The sequence below is a fragment of the Mastigoproctus giganteus genome, chromosome 13 (genome assembly GCF_048544385.1).
Source record: "Mastigoproctus giganteus isolate SK-2022 chromosome 13, ASM4854438v1, whole genome shotgun sequence".
Taxonomy (NCBI): Eukaryota; Metazoa; Arthropoda; class Arachnida; order Uropygi; family Thelyphonidae; genus Mastigoproctus; species Mastigoproctus giganteus.
Genome location: NC_143587.1, coordinates 18,115,271 through 18,141,987, shown reverse-complemented (window position 1 = coordinate 18,141,987; position 26,717 = coordinate 18,115,271). Strand labels below are relative to the sequence as shown.

Here is a 26,717-nt window from a genome sequence, read left to right as displayed (position 1 = left end):
AAAGTTGCTGGAGAGGCCTTCATCCTGCAGTGGATTGAAAATGGCTGATGCTGATGATGATGATGATGTCTCTACAGGATAGTGTTTGATAAATCTTCGATAGGACACCATGGGCTTTCCTGGCCATCTCTTTGCATTGCTCAGAAAACGTCATATCTGCTCGTATCATAATTCCCAGATCCCTTTCTTCCTCCACTGTTTTTAGTTCAACTTCACCAAGTGTACAAGTTTTTTATTTCCCCAAGTGTAAGACCTTGCATTTTGCCGCATTTAAAACATAGCTGCCACTTTTGTGACCATTTTTGAAGTCTGTTCAAGTCACCCTGAAGGAGTGCTGCTTGGCACTAATCACTAACGACTCAACCAGTCTTTATCATCATGCCTTCTATGAATTTTGACATCATACCTCCCATCCATTCATCAATGTCCTTTTTTTTTATGAAAATTAGAAACAATAGTGTCCAACACCGATCCCAGGGAGAACAGACACCAATCTGAAGAATATCCATCAATCACAACCCTCTGTCTGTTGCCCTGCAGCCATTCAGCAGTCCATCTTAGACTCTTTCCAGCAATCACATGTTTCAGCTGAAGACTGAGTCAAATGCTTTGCTAAAATCCAAATAAACTATGTCAAATTGTTCCATACATCCAGTTCATGAGTAACTGTCAAAAAAGCCCACTAAATTAATTAAACATGATTTTCGTAATACCCAGTTCCTGATACATGTGGTATGAGGAATAATCAGCTTCCTGCAAAATAGTAATGCTCTCAAGGACTACAAAATTCCATAAGATATCCAAAAGTAAGTTTGGAGGACGTGCAGAAGCGCCGAGACGTTAATTTTATCACAGACTGCCTTCACATCAAAGAAAATTACATCAAGTTTGGTTTTGCAGCTGATAGCCTTCTGGATTATAAACAGCTTTTCCAGAACGTTGGTAGTTGTCAAGATGCCCTCTTGACAACTACCAACTCTCCCAAGCCCCAGGTCAAGGTGATGTTTAACAGATTTAATTCTCCCCCCTCCCCCCCGATGATGTAGGTAAGATGGCTTATTAGGGAAGCAGTGATACACTAGCCTGGAAAGGATGACCCTTTTGAAAATCTTTAGTATAGTGCAACAGACAGACATGGACCTGAAATCTCTGTGATCCTTAGGTTGTGACTTTTTCGGGACAGAGATGATAAACTGTATTCCATTTTCTAGGTACAACGCCTGCCCTAATGATGTTGTTAAAAGCCTTCATTAGGGCCTCGATGATGTAGACGCTGAAAACTTTGACAAGGAACAAGGGAAAGCAGTTTCACTCCTACCGTAGCTTTATTAGGGAGCATTCCTTGAAAACTTCCTTGTCCCCATTCTTTGCCCTCTTAGCCAATGTTTTCTCATACGCAGCCTTGGCCTCTCCAACCTTATTTGTGATACTATTACAGATTAACTTGTACCTGCTGAAAGGTTCAGTACTTGTTGTCGCTCTGTAAGTATCCTGTGCTATCCTGTAACTATCCCTTTTCTGATACTGTATAATCAAGCAGTACCTGAAATGATGCACCTATTTCAGGGCTCTCTGATTTAATGAATAAAACAATCATTGAAACAAACAACCATTACGAAAGCGTTCACAGCATGCATACTGTGAACGCTTTCGTAATGCCGTTTACTTATTTCTTCCTGAATTTTAATAACAAGTGAAATATAACACGTGTTTATCTCCCATGTGATTAAAATAACAAGAAAATACACTTCTCGACAAATTAACAGAACAGGCAGAAAAAAGTGGTGTGATTCGTGCAGATTGCAATGAAGGGGGTCGAAATTTGGTATGGTGATGTACCATAGAATATCGATGAAGTGAGAAACAGCGAGGTACTTCACACAAGTATATTGGACATTTATAGGGGATGTATCAGAATGAACAAAAAAGGTCATATTACAGAAGTCGATACTAGATACTCGAAAATATGATCACATGACATCAGTACGGCGTATGATCCCCTCCAACAGATAAACACTCTTGACAGTGGTGAACCATTCTCGATATAAGAGTGTCTATAAGATTCTGTGGCAACAAATCCCATTTGTACACCAGCGCAGACCTTAGCTCACCAAGTGATTTGGCTGTTGGCGTACAATGAAACGCCCAAGGACCACCCACACATGTTCGATCTGATTTAAATCTGGTGATCTGGGCACGGCAGTCGTTGGATATCTTCAGTTTCAAGATATTTCTTCACCACTTGTGTTCGATGTGCAGTGGCGTTATCGTACATGAAAAGAAAATCTGGGCCAACTGCACTAACAAAAAATCGCACATAGGGGGTGTAGGATCTGTTCTCGGTACATCTGCGCAGTTGCGGTACCTCTATCAAAAACGTGAAGAGGGATGCGACCGTTAATCATTATCTGCCCCCAGACGAAAATACTGCTTCCACCGTCAGTGTCCCCTTCTCCGATATTGGAGGGATGGTATTCCATTCCTCGTCTCGAGATGAAATAACATATAGAATCTGTTTGTAGCCTAAAATGGGACTCACCAGAGAACAGATCTGGACTCCATTTGTCTGGAATCAAAGTCACATGTTAATTGACACAAGTTCGACGAGCTCTGCGGTGGCTTGGGGTTAATGGGATACAAACCACTGGCTTCCTTGTGTAGAATTCACTTGAATTTGGCCTTCTTAACACAGTCCGGTCGGAAATATTTTCACCTGTGGCTGCAACAACCTCAAGAGGTAGTTGATAACAGGACATCGTAGGGTTCCATCTTGCTGTTAGAGCCACATATCGGTCTGTTCTGGTTGACGTAGTTCTCGGGCGACCTTGCTCAGCTCTTATTGTAATAGTTCATATCTCCTGAAACTGCTTCCATAGTATCGAGATGACTCTGCATGACACATTAAACCAGCATTTCACCTCCGCCTGCGACTGTCCGGCTTCAAGTTGTCCAACGGCCCGCCATCTCAAAGAATCATCTAAATGACGATGACTTACAATACTGAGTACTGGAGATATATCTATCCCACTGAGCTAGCCAAAAAAGGGAATGAAGTGATATCGCAACCTGTATTTTTATAGGCAAGAATGCTTTGCATAATTAGTGGCTCTGTAAGATGGTAGATCGGATACTTGGAATTTGCATGCCAGGATGTCTCTTATATCAAATATTCTTCTTCAGCGACACTGTTCACAATAAAATATTTATGAAAAACATTTTGTTCTGTTAATTTTGTGAAGCAGTATAGTAATTATTCATGATTTATGCCTTTAGTAAACTAATAACAGAAAAACGAACAAAAGTTAATTACTTTTATGCAAGAATTGAAAATATTGTTTTTCCGTATCCGCCATAATGGCCTTCATTCCTCCAATCAGCGCACGGCAACAACCATAATATCTGCTGCTTCAGTTACAATATGTATTGACTATGTAATTTGTATGAAAAGAAGAAGAAAGAAAAAAATATATATAAATAAATAAATAAAGAAATAATAATTTCCAGATGTCTGTTTGTACGATGTTAATGAAATTTGGAATTGCTTGACAAATCTTTTTGAAAGGCCAAAATATAAAATTTCATGAAAACCCATCCACTGGAAGTCGAGTTATTACATGCGGACGGATGGACATAATTAAAGACAACAGACATTTTTACATATTAGCATTAGCATTTGTAGAGGCGTATGATACAAGAAAGCAAGCTTATTCAGCATCAGTCAAAAGAAAAAAAAAACCTTCCCATTTCACCCATCCATTCGCTCCAAAATTTTTCCGGTTCTTCCTCGAATTTATTTCAGCTATCAACTTCTACAACGACAGATGGAAATTTGTTCGTTCCAGCAATCAACCCCTCGCTGGCTAAAGGCAAATTTCAGCACATCTTTCTTTCCTCAATTTGAATTTATTCCCCCTTAGGTGCACAATCTGAGCAAGAGGAAGAATCCCATCAGCATTGAGCTTGCTCAAACCATGGCCTTGTACACCTCAATCAGATCATCTCGGAGGTGCCTGGTCTCCAGACGCTGAAATCTGTAGAGATATATGCATATACAGCAGAGGTTCCCAAACAAGAGTTTATGAACTCCTACTTCGAGCTCGACTTAACATATTTCATAAATTTCAAGTCCCCCTTCCAGAACAACTGCAAACAAACAAATATGGTATAAAATTTAGTTGGAGTGTACATACTTTTAAAAATGAATATGTACTTCAATACATTGTACGTATCTCCAAAGACTCAAATAAAATATACTTCGTGTAAGATTTTGGCAGAACTTAATTGCTAAAAGTAAAGATGGGATCCTATTAGATACGGGCTTTCTCAATGTGAAATTTGCTGCATATTCGCTAATGAGACAGAAAGTTAAACACGTTAGGTAATTTGTAAACATCCCCTAATAAACGGTTTAGATTTTACAATAATTAAAATTACGTTTATTTTGTGCTGAATATTTCAAATTGTGTTTCAACAAACATGTCTTAGTGTGCAGCAAGATTTAGCAGAATTAGCAAAGCGTAAGGGCCCATGAAGATAGGGACCCACGGTTGTCTCGATAATTATTTATGAATATTATGGAAAGAAAACAGAGAGGGACCTTTTTGGTCTTTACACAGGGGCCCAAAAATTATGGCTACGTCACTATAATTTTCTTGCGCACACAGCTGTTGCACTGCAGATAAATAAATCGATTATTATGAGATATTTTCATACACCCCATAAGCATATGTTTCATTCTTATTAGCCGCATTAATTCTCAGAATTGTGAAATGAGCCAGCGTCCGTTCGATAAAATTAATTAACATAATATCGCGTATCACTAATTTGCATTTGCATTTTTCAGCAGTCAATTCAGGTTGAATATAAAAATATAAAAATCGAGATATTTTTACTCGGGTAAAAATGGAGAATTAACAAGAGAACAAGCAGACGACGCTGAGAAATGAGCAGAAAAATGCGCGTGCCCACTTGCCTTTCTAACTCTTTGCCACCAAACGAGGTGTCACCTTGACAAAGGCAATCGATGGAACTACCGGTAGGAAACATGAATCGTGGAGCGAACAGCCAATCCGACGCCAGAGTTGTTGTAAGGCACAACAACTTTTCAAATAGGTGGAGGAGGAGGAGGATTGGCACCAAAAACTGATGAAATACAAACCCTGTTTCGTAGCCTAGTTTACGAGATGAAATTAGAGAAGAATTACAAAATAAATTCTCGAAATTTAATCCCTCACAACCGGTTTTCTTGCTGATTAACTGTTCTGATCTGTCGATAGTTTTCTAAGTATGTCCGTAGTGTCACCATCTAATTGCGTTGCCTACGACTTCATAGCCCAATACGTCAACAGAGTTTTCGTCTTCTTACTTAATCTTTAATAACTTAGCCTTTATAGCTAAGAAATAACAGTCTTCAGTGCAAAATTATTTTAGAGAGAATCTATTTTTTCAAATACTTTAAACCTATTTGAAGGAAGAATTTTGGAAGGGAATTATCCATCAACAAATGAAGATTTTAATCTCAGTAAATCTTTGGAAGCTTAATATTACAAACAATGAAAATTGACGAATATTTATTTTTATTTATTTATTTAAACAGCTACAAAACAGCAAACAAACATGTCTTAGTGTGCAGCAACAAAAATAAAGACAACAACGTATCACTTACCTGAGCCTTTTAAAAAAATTTAAAAGGCTCAGGTAAGTTATACGGTTGGAGATTTCAGTTGTCTCTTGAAGTGTCCAGAGGTATCAAAATCTCCAAGTTTGCTTTGTTAATTGACCTTGCAGTCCTGTTGTAGTAGTTGTAATATCCATAATTAGTTCTTGCATAGGATGGTTTAAGCAGTGAATGGTTTCTTAAAGTTGTTTTCGATGCGTTGAATTTAATTTGTGAGACGAGGTGAGGGCAATTTATGGTACCATTTACCAGCTGGTTAAATACGAGTAGATCGGCTTTGTCTCTTCTTTCTTCCAGCGTTTCAAGTCCAAAGAGTATACACCACTCTTGGTAAGATGTCTCATTATATTGTAATCAACGTTTGATACATGGACATCAAAGGAAAGTGATTCTGGTAAAATCCTAATACTGGTAATACTGGTGGATCACTAGTAAAATCCTAATACAGTACACTCCCGATTACCCGGCGTGTTAGGGAAAGAAATCAGGGTATACTACCGCAACAAGAACTAGATAAATTACAGATGGGCTGAGAAATGGCGGCCTCCTGGGTAGCATAATTGGTAGAATCGCCGTACAACCCCCAAAGGGTGGAAAGACCTGAGTTCGAGTCCCGTCATTAACGTGAGGAAACTTTATGGCCCTTTTCAGTTGTCTCTTGAAGTTAGTCGAGTTAGTCGATCTCAGGCGAGGAGGCGTGGTTTTTTGTCCTGGAAACTCGGATTTTTCGTCCAGCAAACAGAAAATCGACCACAGAACATGCAATTTACAGACAGTATACAAGGAGCAATATGGCCTTATTCGCTAATGCCCCTAAAACAACTATTGCAATAACAACTGGGAAATGGCAATTGAAGTTTTACAAAGTGACAAATACAAGGTACTGCATATGGGTGGCGGTAATCCCAGATTAGCATACCAACTTCATGGTACCACACTCAGGTACTGCAGAATGAAAAAAGATCTGGGGGTAATTTTGTAGTCGGACATGAAGTTGGCTGAGCATGCAGATGAGATGCTAGTACAGCCAAAACAACTTTATTTCTGTTTGTTAGTGACAGATTTACAAGGACATAGATATCCCGGTTAATTCGTCCTTGAATAATTGAGAGTGTACTATGCCTTCTAAATTTGCAAACGTCTTTAGCCATGAATTGAAGTGAGGTTAGCTGTGCAGATAGAGTTACACACGAAATGCCAAAATTATATTTTCTTCCCGGCGTCAGTATTTTTGTGCTCGCAGCAAAATATTAAATATGTGCTCCTCTCCAATTACAGAATGCCTCCAGCTATATCTTTTATAGATTATTAGGGTCCTGAATTTGTTGCGCCTTAGGGCAAGTTCCTCTGTGTTCTCGTCTTTCTTCCGGCATCATTCCTTCCATATCTGAATGCTTGCCCCTTCAGTATCATCGAAATGGTGACCTCCCAACTGGCCACTGGCGATAATAACACTGTTCAACGAGGTTTTGCAACCTTATTGAACAGTGATTTAACAACGTTACTAAATAAGCATCGTTTACTGAATAAAAGCGAAACACAGGCGTACAGGGTGAAGATGTAAGGAGAGATGACTCATAACTGAGTCATCTATTATGAGAACCTGTTATAACAGGTTCGTGCGTGTTAGTCGTGAGCAGCCATCTGACTGCATTGAGGCGGTAGCGCGTTTTAATACTTTTGTTTTTATTTGATAGAGTCTGGGAAAAGCTGAAGTCCAGCGCCCACCCCATTCTCCGGTTGCGCAAAGCAATCACAGGTAATTAAACAAAATGAGCTCGGTGAGCTTAATGACACAGTACGTGGTTTTAATCTGTCAAAGCAGTAAGTGGAACTTTCGAGATCATGGATCAAGGGAACATGGTTGAAAATCATAATCTCGATCCGATTGAACTTTTTCTTGTTAAGTAATGTCTAAACATCCGATAAGATATTTCTGTTCAAGTTAGATATGTACGCAGTGCGTTACATTTCAGGTGCATTCTTTTTTTTTAAATTAATTCAATTTTTTTTTCTTTTTCTGTGATTAACTGAAGCGAAAATTAAATACAACTATGAACACATAATAAAGCTGCTTAGTTTACCTTCTCTAAACTTAGCCGCCCAATTTAATTACAACTGTACAATATTTATTACTCTTCTCTCATATACTTTTAACTCTTTTCTCTCTCTGTATAGCCACCATATAATCCAAATTAAATCCTGAGCAAATTTAAGTTAGGAAAAATACCTTGTATGTAATACAAGGTGATCCATAAGTAAGGAAACTAATTTGAATAATTGCCAATGTAAATATGTATAAGAACAGTGCAGTATTGAGTCAGTTTGGTGTGACATAAGCATTGGGAGATCAAAATTGAGAGTAGGAGTGTGTTATAGGCCTAATGACTCTGATGAGTATAATAAGGAACTGTACAGGGAAATAGAGTGGGCCAGTAAATCAGAGAGTCTTATAATGGGAGATTTTAATTTCCCAGATATTGACTGGAATTTGGGGGCTGGTTACTCACACACTAGCAGGGCTTTTGTGGATTTATTGGATGATTGTTTTCTACATCAGCATGTTCAGGAGGCAACTAGAGGGAGTAATACTCTTGATTTGATTATCAGTAGTGATTCTTCATGCATTAAGAATCTGCAGATAAATGAACCACTAGGTGGCAGTGATCACAGTGTGCTGAAGTGGGATTTACTGAAAGAGGTAACTACCATTAGGGGTAAAGGGAAGGGTTATTGCTTCCGCAAAGGCGACTACGATGGACTGAGACAGTATTTAAATTCTATACAGTGGGACCAACTGATGATGTTACCAACAACAAATTCAAAATGGGAAGCATTCAAAGAACATATCTTGGAAGCTACTAGGCTTTACATACCAACTAAGAAATATTGTTCAAGGTTTAGGCCAAAATGGATGTCAGATGAACTAATGAGGCATATGGCAGAGAAGAAAAATGCATGGGATACTTACAAATTAACACATGACACAGAAGCCTATGATAGATACAAGTTGATATGCAACCAAGTTACAAAGGAGGTTAGGCAGGCGAAGGCAGATTACGAGAAATCCTTGGCAAGGGATGCAAAGAAAAACACCAAAGAGTTCTTTACTTATGTAAACTCTAGAAGGAAGGGGATGAATCAGATTGGTCCACTTGATATTGATGGGTCAACTGTTGATGATCCTGCTCAGGTAGCTAACAAACTAAATGAATATTTTGCATCGACATTCAAACATGAGGAGTTATTCAGCAAGGGGAATGCCAGAGGTGTATTCAACTCTAGCAGTAAGTTACAGAATCTTGAAATAACTGGAAGTAAAGTGGAGGAGAAACTGTTGAAGATAAACACAAGAAAGGCACCCGGGGTGGATGGGATCTATCCAGTTATATTAAAGGAGGCAGCAAAGGAAGTAAGCAAACCCTTAGCCATAATTATGAGAGCTTCCTTGGACTCAGGGGAGGTACCCATAGACTGGAAATGTGCAAATGCGACCCCAATTCACAAAGGAGGATCAAAGGCTGACACAAGTAACTATAGACCTGTGAGCTTAACTTCTGTTCCAGGAAAATTAATGGAGGCACTGGTTAAAGAAGCACTGCAGGATCATTTAGACAAGACTTCAGTTATAGCTCAGACACAGCATGGTTTTGTTAAGGGGAAGTCTTGCCTGACCAACTTGATTGGATACTATGATGCAGTCACAAAAGAACTGGATGCAGGGAATAACTTTGATATTATATACTTGGATCTTAGAAAGGCTTTTGATACTGTTGCACATGGAAGACTGCTACACAAATTGGAGCAGTGTGACATTGGAGGCAAATTGCTGCTATGGATAAAGGGGTGGTTGAGTGGGAGAAGACAGAGAGTGGTAATCAATGGACACTGCTCATCGTGGACTAATGTTATTAGTGGAGTCCCTCAGGGCTCAGTGTTGGGTCCATTATTGTTTTCTGTATTTATAAATGATATTGATGATGGTATATCAAGCTTAATGTCCAAGTTTGCAGATGATACAAAGGTTGGCAGGGTTGTCAAGGACACTACTGACACTACACTGCTGCAACAGGATCTGGAAAGGTTGAGCAGATGGGCTGAGAGGTGGCAAATGAGGTTTAACATTGACAAATGTAAAGTACTACACATGGGAAACAGCAACCCCAGGGCAACGTATCAACTCTGTGGTACTACACTGACAGTGGTAGAGAATGAAAGGGACTTGGGGGTGATTGTGCAGGCAGATATGAAGTTCTCTGAGCAGTGCAGACGGGCTGCAAGAGTAGCTCATGGAGTATTGTCAATGATATACAGGAATTTTTCCAGCAGGGATAAGGAGGTAATTATTCCATTGTATAAGGCAATGGTCAGGCCACACCTAGAGTACTGTATACAGGTCTGGAGGCCTCATTTCAAGAAGGATGTAGAGCTGCTGGAACGAGTACAGAGAAGGGCAACAAGATTAGTGAATGGAACAAAGGGGTGCTCTTACGAGGAAAGGCTTAAGTTTTGCAAATTACAGTGTCTGGAGACTAGGCACCAGCGAGGTGATCTGATAGAGGTGTATAAAGCCTTGAATGGTTTAAGCATGCTCAATGCTGATGGGATTCTTCCTCTAGCTCAGAAAAATCACCTGAGAGGGCATAAATTCAAATTGAGGAAAGACAGATGTAGGATAGACGTGCGGAAATTTGCCTTTAGCCAGCGGGTGGTTGGTTGGTGGAACTGACTGCCATCCCTTGTGGTGGAGGTTGATAGCCTAAATAAGTTTAAGGCTCAGCTGGACAGGTATTTTGAACGAACAGAGGGGTGAAGTGGAAGTGGGGTTTTTTTTTTTTTTTTTTTTGGCTGATGCTGCATAAGCTTGCTTTCTTGCATCAAATGCCTCTACTAATGCTAATGCTAATGCTAAAGTTATTTGAAAAATTGTTTACAATCTTTCTTTTTTATCGCGTCAGAATAATTTGAATGTAGGAAAATTAGCACGAGCCTTGCAATGAAGGAGATGATTGAAATTATAAAGTGGCATGCAAAATATAAAAATGCTGCAAAGGTTGCGCGCCAATTCAAGTGTTTTGAACAAAATCACCCACAATAAAGACTATAAACAAAATGTGAAGACGTTTGATGAAGTGGGAACAGTGCACAATCTATAAAAACCTGGTAGACCTTGTATCTCAAAGACATTTCCAATTTGGAACTTGTAAGAGAGGCTATCGACAGAACCTCTAGCATTTTTGCTGTTATGGATATTGCAAGAGGTATCCATGTAAAACTCTTCGATGATTGCAATAAAGATATATAAAGTCCGAAAAAATCTCAAAGAAAGAGAAGTTTGTAAATTTAAAAATATCTAAAACAAGCATAAACGAAGTTAAATACAAGATTTATCATCTCACAAAGTTTGAATGAGGACGACCCGGATAGAAGATTAGAAAACCTAACCTCTTTGAAAACCTAATTTTAGGCAAAGTGCTCACAGAGTGTATTTTTTGTGATCAATGAAATCCTGTCAATGACAGGCATCAAATTTGTATTTGATCAATGTGAACCTTTATTCATAGTAAACAAGTGCAGTTATGTAAACTTTTAATTTATTCCTGATGATAATTTTCCTGTTCCCTCTTTTAAATTTATCAATGAAAAGTATAATGACAGGCAACTTCGGTGATTTACTACATACAGAACTGATGCATTGCACTAACTGGTATGTTTATTAAATTCCATGGATTGAGGTTTTAGTCCTAAATTTTATTTGAGTCTTAAAATATACAGTGGCGGACAAAAAAAAGTGCATCACCTTAAAAAAAAAAGAGTAACATTTGTAGTGAAACGTATAAGATATTGTTTGATTACAGTCATTATGTTTGTCGCAAAGCAAAGGTATTGCGTCAGATAACGCTTCTATTGCATCATACAGTAATTGCAGGGTATTGCATCAGCCGTTTCTATAAATATGGCGTTGGAAGGGTATACACGCTCATGGCTCCATATGTTCAGTTGATACCAAGAAATAAAAGTGTAGCTGTTGCTCTGTCCCAGGAAAGGCTTTCTATGCAAAACCTGGATCAGGATGTAAGAGAGTGACTACGCCTTCCCAAGATCGATATTTGAAACTTCGTAATCGTCATACTAGTGCTCCTGATCTAAAACTGGACTTTGAGATGGCTTCTGGTGTTGAAACAAGTGCACCAACTATCCAAAGACGGCTTTTTGAATGTGGTCTGCATGCCTATCGGCCCAAGAAGCCTTTGTTGCCCCAACAAATGAGGAAGAAGCGACTTACTTGGGCTGCAACGCGTGTTTCATGAACAAAAGAGCAATGGGACACCGTCATCTTTCTGACGAATCAAATTTCAACCTGTATGGCTTGGATGGGAAGCGATATGTCAGAAGACGAAAATCGGATTATACCATCCTGACTGCAAAACACCGACTGTAAAGTTCCCAGCTGGTCTGGGGAGGCATAACAAGCAAAGGGGTGGGGCGAATTAAGTTTATTAACGGAACTGTGAATGCAGAAACTTACACTGCTACCTTGGAGGAGTGCCTGAAACCCCTTATTAGGGATTACCACACAGACGTCTAAAACTGCATTTTTCAACAGGATTCAGCACCTTGCCACACAGCAAAATTGGCAAGTTTTATGCTATTTGGATTTGATGATGAGTTTGTCTTCTTGTCTCACAATGCTTAAAACATACTTACACCAATGTTTTCCCTCATTTCTCTCCATTAAGGTGCAGTCATACCTCAGAAATGCTTGAATTACGGTGTTGGACTGGCCCGGCAACAGTGCAGATTTGAACCCTATTGAAAATTGCTGGTACATAATGTCGTCTAAAATTGCTCAGAAGAAGAAGCCAACAAGCAAGATTCAGCTGCAGGAGAGCATTGTAAGGGTGTGGTACCACGAAATTGGGCAACCGTATATCCAGAAGTTCATTAACTCATGCCAGATCATTGTAAGGCTGTAATTGCAGCTCAAGGAGGAACAACAAAATATTGAGGACTTATTTTGCTGGTTTACAGTACATAATACTATTACATTAACTTGTCATTTCAGTTTGTACATGTAAATGCAATAAAATGTATGTTTTGGTTGTCATGATTGCCATTTGCACGATTTCTCATATTAACATTAATTACACATTTTACCCTTTGGGAAAATATTTATGGAAATTAGGTATATCGGGTGGAGTCTTTTTATTGGATTTCATTCACAGAGATGTATATATCCCATCTAACAAATGCATTTCGAACATTTCTGCAACCCACAATGCAGAGCAAAACACATTTGCAAAATTCACAAGTGATGCAGTTTTTTTGTCCGCTACTGTATATTTAAAATAGTATTGTTATTTACTGTTAAACATGTTTCCTAACTTTATGGACTACCTTGTATAATCTACGTAATTGCAGGGTGAGTCATCCTACTAGAGCAGGTGGCTGAGTACGCCCAATCTTAAAGTGATATAAAAGCAACGGATCTTTAACTCTCTCTCTCTCTCTCTCTCTCTCTCTCTCTCTCTCTATCTAGTTGCAGATTATTAGAAACATAAATTATCATTAAACGAACGATGCTAATTTTGAAACGTTAATTAATTTGAAAGCTGCTCACATCAAACACAATCTTGCAAGTGTCAGCAGCTTCCTGATCTTTCGACTCTATACGTTCTGAATGTTGCATAACTTTTCTTAACTGGACAGGTAATATTCTTGAAATGCAAAGTTGTTTTAATTTTTTCTATAATTGGTTACAAAGCAAAGTAGTCGAGATATAAAAATAGATTATTTCAGTACACTCGTACTTTCATGCGCGTATAACGTGTGAATACATCGACGAATGCCTTGACGTTACACTGCAGGTGGGCACCCAAACAGCGAATGAGATACATCGTTCTGTAGATGTCGCAAACAGCTGGAACTTGGCTATTTCTGTGGCACCAGCCACACCCAGTGCCAAGCAACACCTGACAAAAGATAACCATTTCAACATAATGAGATATAATTTTACTAGTCGTACAGTCCAAAAATCCTAGAAGAGAATATTAACTAACAGCATAACCCGATTCAAGTTTTATTCCAACAACGTCTTGTTAAGTGGTCGAACTTTTCATTTTACGCATAAAGTACAGTACACAGGGGTCAAAATAATCAATAGGTGGTAAAATATGAAGGTATTTTGTAGCAAGTCTGATAAAGTTTTTTTGCAAAATTTTGCACGAAATTAGATAATACATTCATCGTGCTTTGCAAATCTTTAAATAATCCTATGATAACGGTTCTGTTTTTTGCAAGTTGCCTTTTCTTTAGCCTTGAAAGCAAACTTCTACACGCAACCATTAGAATTGCTAATTGTGGAAACCATTCATCAAATTGATGTGATTATCAGGACTGCAGTGAGGGGAGAGCAAACGGTGCCCTTCACTTTGGAGCAACCAAGTATAGCCTGGTATCAAACAAGTATTGTACAATAAAATTAAAAAATCATTGTATTTGCTTGCACATGCTTTCTCTCTATCCTTTGATAGCCCAATTCATTTCGAGGAACCTAATTGTAAACGTAATTTATAAACGTCGCTACCTGGTGATTATCCATGGTTTTAAACCTTCTTTTACCACTCGGATAATACAGATGATGATGATGTAGTTGGATTTTAGGAGCATCAGCAACTAAAGCCATATCGCTCCGTGTTTTTGTGTGTAAATTGAGTGTGTCTGAGGTCAATTTTCTGTTTCCTGGATGAAAAACCAGAGTTTCCGGGAGAAAAAACCATCTACCCTCGCTTGAGACCGACTAACTCAGCCGCGTTGTGAAAAAAGAACCATAAAAATTCCTCCCGTGTTTTACACCCAGTGTGGGAAGGACAGCGATAAAACAGTTAGTTTATTAAGAGATTTTTTTGGTTTATATCATCTATTTCTACCACTGTCAATTTAACTTATTTTCTCATTTTGTGATCTAGTTTACAAAGTGGGAGACAAACTGACATACTACTTCTCGACCTTTCAGTCCTTTCGATGTTATTCGCAATATTTTACCGGCCATGCTTCCGAATCTAGCGTTCACCAAGATTAGTCCTTGACCTATTTATTGTTTATTCTATGAATAAATAAATAAATGTTTATTTGTCCTATCAAACTAAATAAAGTGTTACATTGGTGAGTGACAAATTCCCTTCACGGTAGTAAATACCAGGGGATGAGTTGATTGAGCAATATAAATCAATGAGTTAGTGACCGCATTCATCATCCTGATATTAAAGTCAATTTATTTGCATGACCTCAAACGTTTTTTGTAATGCCACTAAGCTTACCAGAATGCTTTGATAACATTAATGACCGGCTTAATTATAACATGATGTCCTTTGATACCACTAATTTTTTAGTTTCTCGGTTCAATTCCAGTACTCAATGCAATTTTTTCTTTGAAGTGCAAGCCTAACTATCTTTACTTGCTATTCACAGTAGCGTTTAATCAGCACCTGCGCTGTGCAATTAGTGCTTAGTGGTTAGAGGAAAACCCAGACGTTTATCTATATTTACCTGCGGGTTGTAATAGGGTTTTAGGAACGAAAACCCAAGTTTCAGGGTATGAAAAACCATGTTAAAAACCATGTTATCCTCGCCTGAGACCGATTAACTTAGCCACGTCGTGAAAGAGGCTCAAAAAATTCCTCGCGTCTTCGATGGTACTCGAACTCAGGTCTTCTCCACCCGATATGGGTAGTACGGCAATTATACCAACTGTATTACCCACGAGGGCATTACACTCGAATAGCAAAGTGGTTATAATTACCTTCTTCCCTACCGGGTGGAAAAGGCACTAGTTCGAATCCCATCAATGACGCGAAGAACTTTTATGGACTTTTTTCGCTCTGTAGTTCAGTTAGACGGTCTCAGGCGTGGACAGCAAGTTTTTTCCACCGGTAAACTCAGGTTTTTCATCCAGAAAAACAAACAAAGAGCACATCTAATTTAAGAACATATTATACATAGACAGATGAGTTAGTTCTCGGGTAACCCTAATATGACATTTTTTTATGTTTACTTCAGTTTATACACTGAGTGATCACTGAATTATGACCACCTACCTAATACTTCATAGGTCCTCCTTTTGCCCTCAGCACAGCAGCTATCCGATGTGGCATTGATTCAACAAGATGTCGGAAGCGTTCGGAAAGTATGGCCAACAAAGCTGTGTGTAATGCGGTCAGCAATGCAGGTATGAAGGCGATTGGTGTATGCAGATGACTGATATGTCTTTCCATAGTGTTCCACAAGTGCTCTATAGGATTGATATCGGTGGAGTTCGGAGACCAATGGATATGCCGGAAGTCAGAACTGTGTTCCTCAAACCATTCCTGCACAACAAGTGCCCGACGGCTCGGCGCATTATCATCTTGGAAGACACCATCGCCATTCGGGGAAAAGGGTAACATAGCGAGGTGTACATAGTCTCCAAGCAGTTGACGATAGCGGAGACCACTGATACGTTGTTCCACATGCACCAGGGGTTCGAGTTCCTGCCAGTGAAACATGCCCCACACCATACAACCGTCTCCACCGGTTGTATGGTGTGGGGCATGTTTCACTGGCAGGAACTTTTGATACCATGCATGATGGATGAAGAACCTCATGTTATTGACGCCAAATCAGTACACGACCATCCACGGTGTGGAGTAAATAATGTGACTCATCCGACCAGCACACCTTCTTCCAGTCTTCTGACGTCCAACTTGCATGCTTTTGCACCAGGCAGTCTTTTACGCCGGTGAACCTTGGTTAGGAGAGGACGCCATAGGGATTGTCTGCTGGTATAGCCCATACGTGCGAGCGTGTGATGCATGGTCATGCCAGATATTGATCCGGGTTGGCCCGTGTTGTATTGGGTAGTCAACTCTTCAACAGTGCTGCGCCTGTTCGCCTATACGAATCGTCGGACCCTGGGCTCACTTCTAACATCCACCTTTTGCTGACCTTTGCAGTTTTGCCGTCGGGTCGTTGTTTGACCGTTTTTACGCCAGTCCTGGCACACTTTAACTACGGTGGCTGTCGAACATCCTATCAGTTCAGCCGTTTGGGAAATCGAGGAACCAGCTCGTTGAGCACCCACAAGTTGTCCTTTATCAAAGTCCGATAAATCCTTCCTTTTACCCCTCACGCTCGGAATTTTACTACCTACTGAACCACTGACACCTTATCTATACTACCTGGGTCGACTAACTGCGCACTCTCGTACCTCACGTGATCATGGTGTGCATAGTGTTGGGGGAAAGACGCCTCTGGCGGTTTCCCACATCTGCGCCACATGAACTCTGTGGGGACAAACAGTATCACTGTGAAAGCCAGAAAATTTTTATGTGTTGTAAATGAAGTATTGTGCTGGGTTCTGTTGGGTGTCCTGGTTTTTGGCCGCAGGGCCCTTGGTGGGACCCACGTTGCCCGCACACACCACTAGGAGATAGCCAGGCAGCCCATAATTCTCTGGCTAGTCTATTCCAGGTCTCCTGAGCTTCCTGGAAAGAGACCAAGTAAAAAAAAAAAAATATATATATATATATGTGTGGTACAGGGAGCACAGGAGAGGGTAAAGGAAAGGAGGTATAGACAGAGCGACGGAGGATGTATGGGAAGGCATCCTCCGCAGGTTGTGTGGGAATTCTCCCACCTAAGCGGAACGTGGAAGAAGAGGGCCCTCGAGAGGGTGGGATGACAGTCACGGATCAAGAGAGACACGGATGAAACAATTCAAGCGACCTGAGTGTCAAGTCCAGTAGCTAGAAGTGGTCACAATCTAGGTGAAGATGTTCACAGTCGGGTTAAGACAGTCGAATCTGAGGTGGAGATGTTCAATATATGAGAAAAGGGTGTTGATCAATGTGCATTAGTTCCAGGACGTTGTACCAGTGATCTTGTTTTGGTGAAGAGATCATGGGCGAAGGCAGAGAAAGCGTGGTACTGATCTTCCTCATTGATCAGAAAGTGTTCATATCCTCGAGGCAAGGCATGTATTTTTGTTATGAGCAACGTTCGCAGATCCTCGTAGAGCGGGCAAACATAGAATAGGTGATCCCAGTCTTCGTTTTCACCACAAAGACAGCGAGGGTCATCCACGATGATCATGGAGGCAAGTTTGTGATTTATGGATCCATGGCCTGTAATCAGGAAAGTGGTGTATAAACCTGTGCTGTACCATGTTGGAGCTTTAGGGTAGATCTGAGCTATCTGAGGTAAGAATTTTTTAGTGATGGAGCCTTTAGGGGTGGTATTCCATCTGTTTTGCCAGACGTTAAGAAGGTGGACTGCAAGGCGCTTTTTTTCTTCTTTGGTGGTGTTTGCTGGGTTTTTAGTGAAATCCAGGATGGTGGTAGGGAGTCCCTTTGCGAGCCGGTAGTACACGCCTTTGCGAATTATCTGCAGGTCCAGAGGGAGAACTCCTGCCAAGACTTGGAGCGCTGGGTTGCTTACTGTGCAGCAGGCATGGGTGACATGGTCAACGGGTCGCATTCAGTTTTCATAGGGGTGGTCATTATTCAGTGATCACTCAGTGTATGTATCATATTAGTATCCTTATAAATTGCTCAATGCCTTGCCTTTGAGCTCAGTGAATGTGTTCCTTTAACATGGTCCTACGGCAGCAGTATGCCCTTTAACGACTGTGTAAAAGACAGTTATCTACCTTCTGACTCGGCTTTTTCTGGCTATGAAAATCACTGAAAAATAGCTCTCCAGAGTAGCACAGATCAGGTTGTTTATACCCACATCGGTGGAAACGACTTGAGTTCGAGACCCGTCGATGACGTGAGGAATTTTTATGGGTCTTTTTCGCAACATGGCTGAGTTAGTTAGCCTCAGACGATGGTAGGGTAGTTTTTTCTCACGGAAACTCGGGTTTTTCGTCCAGCAAACAGCAAATCCACCATAGAACACACGCAATTTACAGACAGTATACGGAACAATATGGTCGCTAATGCTCCTAAAATCCTACAACAACAATTTATAAATAAAATTCTGATTTATCTCCCTGTGCTTCACAAATATACTTACCGTATCCTTGATTTTAAATGATCTTAATGCTTTTTGCTGCCGACCTTTATTTAGGCCAAAAAACAACTAATTTTAATAATTAGTCTACAATTTGCAATAAATTCGACTTCATCATAAAAGATTACTGTTTTGTGCCAGTACCAGACAGAAAAAAATATAAAAATACCCGTTTTTAGCAAAGGTTGATTAGATTTTTTGCTAATTATTAAAGAGAAATGAATTATTTGAAATGTTTATGTTGATTCTTTATAGTCTATTCTAATTAGAAGAGAATCCATAATTTATTGTTTCATTAAAATGAGTATCTATCCACGCTTTTACAGACAGTACACTAGTAAAAGTTGTAAATTAATACATATATATATGTGTCAAGGAAAATAATCTCTTCCTTTTCCACAAAAAATGGAGAAAAAAATTTTTCCCTTCAGTGTAGAATATATAAATATCAGCGAAGATTTATTTATCGTTAAAAAATATGGCGAAATTGAGATTCCACCATATTTTTTAAGTCTGATTTCCCAACATATTTCGTATTTAAGATTTAGTTTATCTATTCATGTTAGTTGTACTGCCAATCGGAGTCAGCAATTTTCAATCGTGCTAATTTTGTAGTCAGAAATTTGTTTGCTACATTTGTAGTCAGAGAAACTCGAGTTTCCGGGAGAAAAAACCATGCTACCCTCGCCTGAGACCGACTAACTCAGTAACGTTTTGATAAAGGCCCATAAAAATTCCTCACGTCATCAACGGGACTTGAACTCAGGTCCCTTCCACCTGGTTTGGGGAAGATTGCGATTCTACCAACTGTACTAGCCACGAGAGCGAAAATTAAGTGATCAAGAAGAGATTCCTCTTATTGTATCGTATATGAGGAGCACACCACTCTTTCAAGAAAGTTTGTGAACGTTTATTGAACAAAATCACAGCAGAGAACAATAAAATCTTGATTGGAAATTATTATAAACCTACCAAAATCTTTATTTCCGTATATCGCAAAAAATATACTTCTTCCATTCCCATTTAGACTTTTTTCTCAGATAACGCTGGACTGTAAAAGTTTTCATCAAAATACTGCTACAACGAAGACATGTTATCGGGAATGTGGAAACCAGTACGCTGGCGGACTGCTGTTGTCAGAGAGGTTCCTGTTTACAAAAGCGGAATCAAAGGTAAAAAACCTATTTCACTTTGACTATATTTTTTGTAATAACTCTTTTAATGAAATTTTAACAGGCTATAGACAACTCCCGAAATATGGTGAATCCCATGGGTTTTAATGAGGTGAATCCAAATTTGAAGTCAGATATTGCCTAGTTCCCAAGACTTAAAATTTGCTGCCTAGTTAAAAAAATATTCATTGGGAATTTGAAATATTTTCCAAACATAAAACCTTTGCGTGGGTTCATATAAATTAAGTACGAAACGTTCAATAATGAACACAAGGATGAGAAGTCAAGACAACCAACCAAGAAAAGAAAAATTTAGTAATTGAAGTGTGGAAAACGAACCAAATACTACGTCCATTTGGACTTATCAATTCAGGAAAGGTCAAATAATGCCCAACTATTTTGCAAATGCAAGTGATCTCTGAAGTGAAAGTGATGCAAGTTATCCCTTCGGAAGGATTGGCAAATGCGCCCTCCCAGAAAATTCGTTTGTTGTTCGACGTCGCTCTTTTAGGTCAAGAATGGATGTCTCTAATCCCGAAACACAGCATTTGAAAGCACATTAGTTTCACATACGCAATATACGGATCCATTAAGTTCCGAGATGTCTTTTCGATATCTAAAAACAGTTTTGTTACACTTAGATTTCATTTACACTATTTAAATATCCAAATTAATGGAGGGGTTAATAATTTACATTGATCCCACTATTTTAGAGCATTGTTTGAAACATTGAGGGCTGCTCATAGGGGAATATTTTCTGCTAAGGATTTATAAATTAGCATAACCTAATTTGTGAGATTCGTACTATATTAGACCTTATTTTAAAAATATTGTATAATATACGTAAACAATGCTTATGTAATATGAGAATTTGTTTATAATTGAAATCCTGCACCATACCAGCAACCATCTAGTATTTCGTAGGATCTCAATCAACACCAAAACACAAGCGAATAATGATTAATCACTACTGTTTTGGCCATTCACATGCTCACTGTGGGCCGAAGGCAACGTTCCTCCCCGAAAGCGTCCCCCAATTCCTCGATAATAGCCGGGAGCACGTCGATACGCCTGATGGCTTTCAACTTCATTCTGGAAATGCATTGTTGGGGTGAGATTAGGCGACTGTGTGGGCCAGGGAATTAAGGAGAGATCCCTACGATGCTCCTGGAATCACTGCTGCATACTGGTTCGATGGCATGCCACATTATCCTACTGGAAGTGGGCGTCACGAAAAAGGAATGGGGAAGCGAATAAGGGGTAATTATGATGGGATGCACTTGGTCCATGACAGTCTTTATATAGGCTTTACTATCACGCTCAACATGTGGCATATGTGTGAAAAACGTGACATCGTTACTTTAGAAAAAAAATTGACGTTTTTGGTTCAAATCTCCTTAAAAAAATAATAATAAATAAAACTTAAAATGCTTTAGCGTTTAAAAGCTAGCATAATTTGCTTCAGTGAAGCAAAGACATAAAACAACAACGTATAAAACTTTACGTATTATTTTTATGGCCAGTTGCAGGAGGTATTTTAATTAGTTAGGTAATTTGCTAATGACTTTTCCCCTATATATCGTCGCACATAAAGGAGATAAGGTTGAGCACCATTTTGCCTTCCAACAAAACATTTCCCACCCGCTCACATTATCTGCACTAAATAATAGTTTCGTGGCCTCTTACTCCTTTTCAAAATTTGCTCTTGCCATCTGTATGGTATAACTATAACTAAATGACCTTTTTCCACCCTTCTAGTTTCCAGTTCTGGTGATTCGTGTTTGACTTTCTACACGCAGATTAATGGTTGCGTGTGTGTGTGGGGGGGGGGGGGGTTAATTACTGTACTACAACAACTTAGACGTGCTGTACATTACGATAGTTTTTGCCGGATTATGATACGGGCCACATAAGATGATATTCTGGATTGTCTCTGTGCCCATACAATCCTGAACAGCCTTCAGTCGACTGGTCATTTCCAGATGTGCCTTTTTCTCACTATGACTGGTCTTGTGGTAATTCTAATGGTATTTTCCTATCTTACTATCAACCCATTTTAAACATGGGTTGATAGTAAGACAGGAAACACGTCGCTCTAGTTTAGTGTCACAGATGTACCTAAACGTTTGTGAAGACGCCTAATGTCAACGTATATATAGTCAGAAACGTGATTGACTACAGGTGTGGTACACCTGTAGTCAATTCAGTATAAGAGGCAACACTGGATTATAGTCAGTTACAGTAAATAGTTTATCCAGTAGTTAGGTTCAATCCACTTCTGGCATCCATCATTTGGTAAGACACCATTTTCACTATTTAGAGAAATCATAGGCTTACGGTTATGATTCATCGAAACTAGAGTTTGAATCGGCATTAAAAGAATCAATTGCAAACCAGAGAAGTTGTCACGAATGTTGGGGAACACAGAGAAGAAGAAAATGCGAGGAGTGTTGCTGCCGATAATGAATTAAGAGGACGATTAGTTATGGTGCACCGGCTTAAGGGCAAATCCCGAACTCTGGTATATCAGATTGACTCTGAAACCATATTTTAACCCTCCCCCCCAAAAAAAGATAAAAAAAGCTGTTTATATTACAGCACTACCACAAAGAGTTCACAACTTTTCATTTGAGATAATGGCAACGATTTTACTATATTTTGTTATGTTCATGATACTTATTGTTCAGAAGAAAAATTCCATCGTTTGATGCGATGCATCCTAACTGGTTAATCATGTTTAACAGATAAATATCACATCATTTCGACTAAGTACTGTTGGTTTAGCAACGATCACATCACTCTTAACGTCACATTCATGTTTTCTTACGCTGTATTGACTACAATAATTCGAATTTTTTGTCCACTGAGTATTTATCCTGATATATGCGCATCAAACCTATCAGATTTTTGTACATAAATGCACACTGATCAATCCAACAAGGTCGCCATTGACTCTGTAGAAGTTTCGTCACGCCTTTCCAACTTTAAATGCACAAAACATGTTTGTGACTTTTGGGAACACCTGCTTTTCCACTGGAAATAAATGTGGAGACTCCTGATACATCCTTCTCGCATTACCATCACGTTCTCCTGCTGTTTAACTTCCTGGTCAGAAATCGTGAGTATTTCCGCCTCCCTCTCTTTTTCTCTTTTTCCAGCCACCTTCCAAAACGAATTTCGTGACCGACAATCACTATCGATGGTCGTTCCGGGCACTCTTTTTGAGGCTTCAAAACAGATCCCATCCCCCTCTTCCCTCCACGCCAGTTATCAACTAGAGAATAAGCATTCCAAGCCTGCTGCCATTTTGGACACACTTTTTTAAAAAATAATTCAGATAGAAACATGGAATAAAAATGAATATCCCCATTAAATAACGTACTGTTTATAAAACGTGCAGTTTTAAAAAGTTAACTGAGAATATGAAAATTATCAGCAAAGGATACTTTTACGAAAAACTGCTGTTAGTCGGAGCGTTTGGATTTTCGTCAAGGCAGTTCAGGATATGAGGTGTCTGTGTATCATATCGTGTTTGTTAATTTCTTATGTATAAGGTTTGTCTATTCGAGAGGTGAAAAGAAATCTGAGAAAAATTCTAAGAGGGGGAACTCTGTATGTCCATCTGAAACCAGCTAACTCAGCCAAACTTGGAAAGGCCGTAATAACTTTTTTTCTTTTAACATCAATAATACAGTTGGAACCCAGCCATTTACAAACGGGTGGCGTGATAGTAACCACTATTCTATCACGGATGGACTTTTTTTTTTTTTTTTGGAAAGAATGCATGTGAAGCTGAGATCAGAAATTTTGAAATTAGTGCAGTATATCTGAAACTCAATCCAAACTATCATGCAAAACACTGATCTTTGAAAGATTTTAAGCTGATACAGATATGCGTATTTTTGCGTGTACTTTGAAGTCGCCTCTAGTTGCATTTCCACAAGTTCTGCAAACTCTTTTAAATAAAAACAGCTAGGCTTAATTTTATTCAAAAATTACATTTTGAATTTTAATAAAAAGGAAAAAGAAGAAAATATAAAAAATTGAATATAATAAAGTTGACTGGATAAGGTATATGGATTAAAACGAACAGAAAGCAAGCCTACTGTTCTTATTTAAAAGAGATTAATCCTCCTTTTCATGAAATCCATATGTATACAGAAAATTCGTCCCATAAGACAGTTACTATTACTTCGTTAATATTAAACGAGCTTTGTGAACGTGATACCATCATATTCTAAGTGATTTGTTACAGTGGGTAATGACTTTAATTATTTTTTGAATGGCTTTTAATATTTGAGTTCTTCGTTTTGAAAGGTATGAAGAATAAAAAAGAAAGGAAAAGTTTCCCAGGTGGTTTCTTCCTACCTAAATAAAGGTTCCTAACTCAGGGAAGCCAAAATCGATTCTTATGACTATTGTGACCCTCCTTGAATGCAGTGAACTTTCCCTAGGAAGTTTGCAACACATAATGCGAGAAAGAGAGAGAGAGAGACCAGGATTAAGTTTATTCTGGGTGAATGCATATAGTCTTTAAAAGCCATAATGTAGGCAATCAAATAATGTATACGAAATAATAAAACTATATTTTATGTATTATTAAAGTGCATAGTTTATTATTTATCAAACAAGTTGTATATGACATTTTAAAGGAATTCTTCGAACACTTTAAATAAAACTGTTACTTGCACAGGTTTGAAAACAAGATTAGGTTCTCTAAAACAAGACAAAGCGGGTTGTCCGGAAGTACTAAACAATTTTTAAACAGTTCATAATAATTAACAATGCCAATAATAATTATTGGATTAATAACAGGTAGAGATATATATTAGTGTTCTTATTAAAGCTGAATGTTATAAAAAATAATCAAAAATTTAGTTTCAAGTAATTCTAAAAGACTGATGGATTGATATTGATCAGTTAACGTATATTGATGTGCTTGAAGTGGACAAGACTGAAATGGTAATGAAGGATAGCTTCAGAAAGGTATTCGTATGCAGGTGCCAACTTACAGAACAATTATCGTTTGTGCTCTGATTGTCCACTAGGTCAGATAAATCGAAATATTTGTACAGTACTTGAAAATAGAACACACATTTTGATATTATTAGATGTGTCAAGTTAAAGGCATAATTGTTGACTTTTATCAGATCTTAACAGTCTGTAATTAAATATGGTTTCAATTATTACTGGTAGTTTACAGCGAACCAGCACAATAAATTAATTTTTCTTATGATATTAATTGATACTCTTAAGATTTCTGAATAAATCAAGTGGTGAACTAAATAAACTGAAGATTTTTTTAAATAAGTTATCGAAACATAGAGACATTTAACTTAAATAAATAAATAGTTTATGGGCATTTCAATGTAGGCAAAAAACAGGTAATGCACAGAAAGTATCAGCATATTTTTTTAGCTCTCATATGTTAACTGTGTCAATAATTAATAGGAGGTAAGCAACCTTTTCTTTTTATCCTATATATTTCGTTAAATTTATGATCACCGACATGCCAAACATGAAAGTCATTACCAAAAATATCACCTAGTCAAATTTAGCCCAATGAGCGTTCCTTTTATGAGCATCATCTGGTTATAACTTGCTAACAGCTAACATCCGTGGCACTGAATATAAACAAGAGATACATAAAGGAACACTGAACTTACCGCTTAGGTTTCCAGTGCCGGCGCAGCACCCCCAGCATGAGGACGACTGCAATAGCCAGGACAATGAGATAAAACACCGCGAGCAGCACTTTGACAAGCTACGATATTTAAAAAAAAAATTAAAAATAAAAAGAAAAATAAATAACTAACGGCCTGTGTACGTTAGCCGTTCAGAGGGCAGGAAGTTGCATACATCTGGGCCTCGTCACTAGGTTAGTGGTATCTGTCAACAAAGGCAGCCATGATGTCTGGCCGATTTGGAAAAATTTTTAAATATTTCACGCCATAAAAAGATGCCACCTTTACTCAATACCACTAAACATTGAGGGTGTATGAACTGGGCTGCCTTGTGGCATTTGTGGATGACACCAATTTAGGTGATGGAAAGTTGGCTTAATTTTATTTTTTCAGTTAGCAGAGGACCTATGGTTGACATCAACAAGGGTAACCTGTCTGTCAACTCACACCTACTAGCAACACACCATACACTTGTAATTCACGTTAAAATTTCCAATTCCGTTAGGCTTAACCAGTGTCAATAGAATCACTGATACTGAGGAACGACGAGCTTTGTTGACAACACCAAAATAAGGTTTGCATGCGAATGAATTGTAAACTTAGCACCAAACTAGGGTTTCGTAATTAGAATTACACTTACAGAGTATACAAAAACTGACAAATGTTCGTTGGACACACACACATGTCACAACATACCAAACACAAACATCGTCCAAGTACACAACGGTAAACTGCCCTACTTTTGTGGCTTCTGCCTTAAAGCGAACTGAGTGACGTTGCTCTGCAGCGCCACGATCAATAGACGCGTGCGCTCATGCTGTTGCTGCTGCATTTGCGACGTCACTCGGCAGCTGGGCTTTTCACCATGGAGGGTGCTTCTCGGAGAGTAATCGATCGATGGAGGGAAGAATGTAGCCAACAAACGCTGTCGGCTCTCTGCCGAAGGTCTCTACAGTCTGAAACTACTGAGATGCTTTGTTTAAGTGGTCATAATGCGCATAAAACTTCTGCGCGGCTTTAGTCTTAAAATTATAGCAGTGAAGTAGACAGCGTGTCTTCTGTCACTTCAGTACATTCAGTCACATTTATTTTCATGCTGAGAAGGTATATATAACATTCACAAAGAATAAAAGT

General features: G+C 38.8%; 1 protein-coding gene across 1 annotated transcript in view; it reads right to left on the bottom strand.

Moving 5' to 3' along the window:
• Positions 1-26,308, bottom strand: part of LOC150075824 (uncharacterized) — a 376,562-nt gene extending 350,254 nt beyond the window's left edge. Inside the window, exon 1 of the mRNA XM_090387480.1 lies at positions 25,566-26,308. Coding sequence (XP_090243606.1) covers positions 25,566-25,603 — 38 coding nt within the window. The 5' untranslated portion in view covers positions 25,604-26,308. The remainder of the gene's footprint in view (positions 1-25,565) is intronic.
• Positions 26,309-26,717: the final 409 nt, after the last annotated feature.